Raw genomic sequence first — 1102 nt, forward strand, 5'->3', positions numbered from 1 at the left:
TAAACCCATCTCCATCTCTGTAAAGAAGATCAATGACACGTGCAAGATTGACTACTCGCATGAGAATGGCCATTGGCATCACGGTTGGATGAAGACATTCTTGGTTTATATCCTTCCATGCAATAGTAACTAAGTTTTGTAATTCAGTAAATGCTTCTTCTTTTGAGACCCCTTTCTCATTCATGTAACATTCAACAGCTGATACTTTCTGCTCGAACTGCATAAAAGGAACACAACATACAAACAAACTTCAACTATCACAAAAATATTAAATAAAATCTTGAAAAACTATATCATGAGCAACATGAAAAAAATTCTATAATTTTAATGACCATAGGAGTTGTGTTCTAATTTTTCTGTGAAGTCTATCACAATATATGTCTGAACTGTCATCCACACATTTCACTTGCATACCAATAACCCAAGCTATTGCACTTAGTTATTATAAATTAGAATAAGTGAATTAAGCATTCAAACTTCTTACTCCATGTCCCGCCATGTCATCCATTAGTCGAGCAATGATTGACGATGCCTTTGCAGCTATCGATTCAGTCGAAATCCAGGTAAAGACTTCCTCGGTCACCAACTCTCCCATACCTACCAAACAAGTTGTAGATAACATCATGTAACCACTAGATATAAGTGCTACTTTCATGTACTCTTCCAGGTGTGTCAGCATGTGTCGATTGTATGCCCATTTCGCCTATTCAAAATATGAGCCAAGTAATTTTTTCATCTACGAATGGAAACATGTAATATATTCAAAATATTTTTTACTTGTGAAGAATATATATATCTAGTGTATTGACTATAATTACCTCTTTTATCACATAATGAATACCGTACTCACTTCCTGTCTTTCCCAACTCTTCAGCAATTTCAACGCAGACATCAGAGAGAGCTTTAAAGCAATACTTCATATATAATGGTAGCTCATCCATGTCATTAAAGTTCCACCTGTCCATGAAATTGTTCAATAGATAAATATACCTTTCAATTGCGTGTGAAAAGTGTAAGTTCATCTAGGGTTCGATAACCATCGTAGATATCATCAATAACAGAAAGCATTGCGACTACTTTAGTTAGTATTTTTCTAGAAATA

General features: G+C 34.6%; 1 protein-coding gene across 1 annotated transcript in view; it reads right to left on the bottom strand.

Moving 5' to 3' along the window:
- LOC111390497 (beta-caryophyllene synthase-like) overlaps positions 1 to 806 on the bottom strand; it is a gene marked incomplete at its 3' end in the record, with an annotated part of 9873 nt that extends 9067 nt beyond the window's left edge. The window contains exons 1-2 of the mRNA XM_023015543.1: positions 485 to 806; positions 6 to 217 (exon numbers count right to left, since the gene is read on the bottom strand). Of these exons, the coding sequence (XP_022871311.1) occupies positions 6 to 217; positions 485 to 679 (407 nt within the window). The remainder of the gene's footprint in view (positions 1 to 5; positions 218 to 484) is intronic.
- Positions 807 to 1102: the final 296 nt, after the last annotated feature.

Source organism: Olea europaea, unplaced genomic scaffold (assembly GCF_002742605.1).
Source record: "Olea europaea var. sylvestris unplaced genomic scaffold, O_europaea_v1 scaffold6835, whole genome shotgun sequence".
In the NCBI taxonomy this organism is placed as follows: Eukaryota; Viridiplantae; Streptophyta; class Magnoliopsida; order Lamiales; family Oleaceae; genus Olea; species Olea europaea.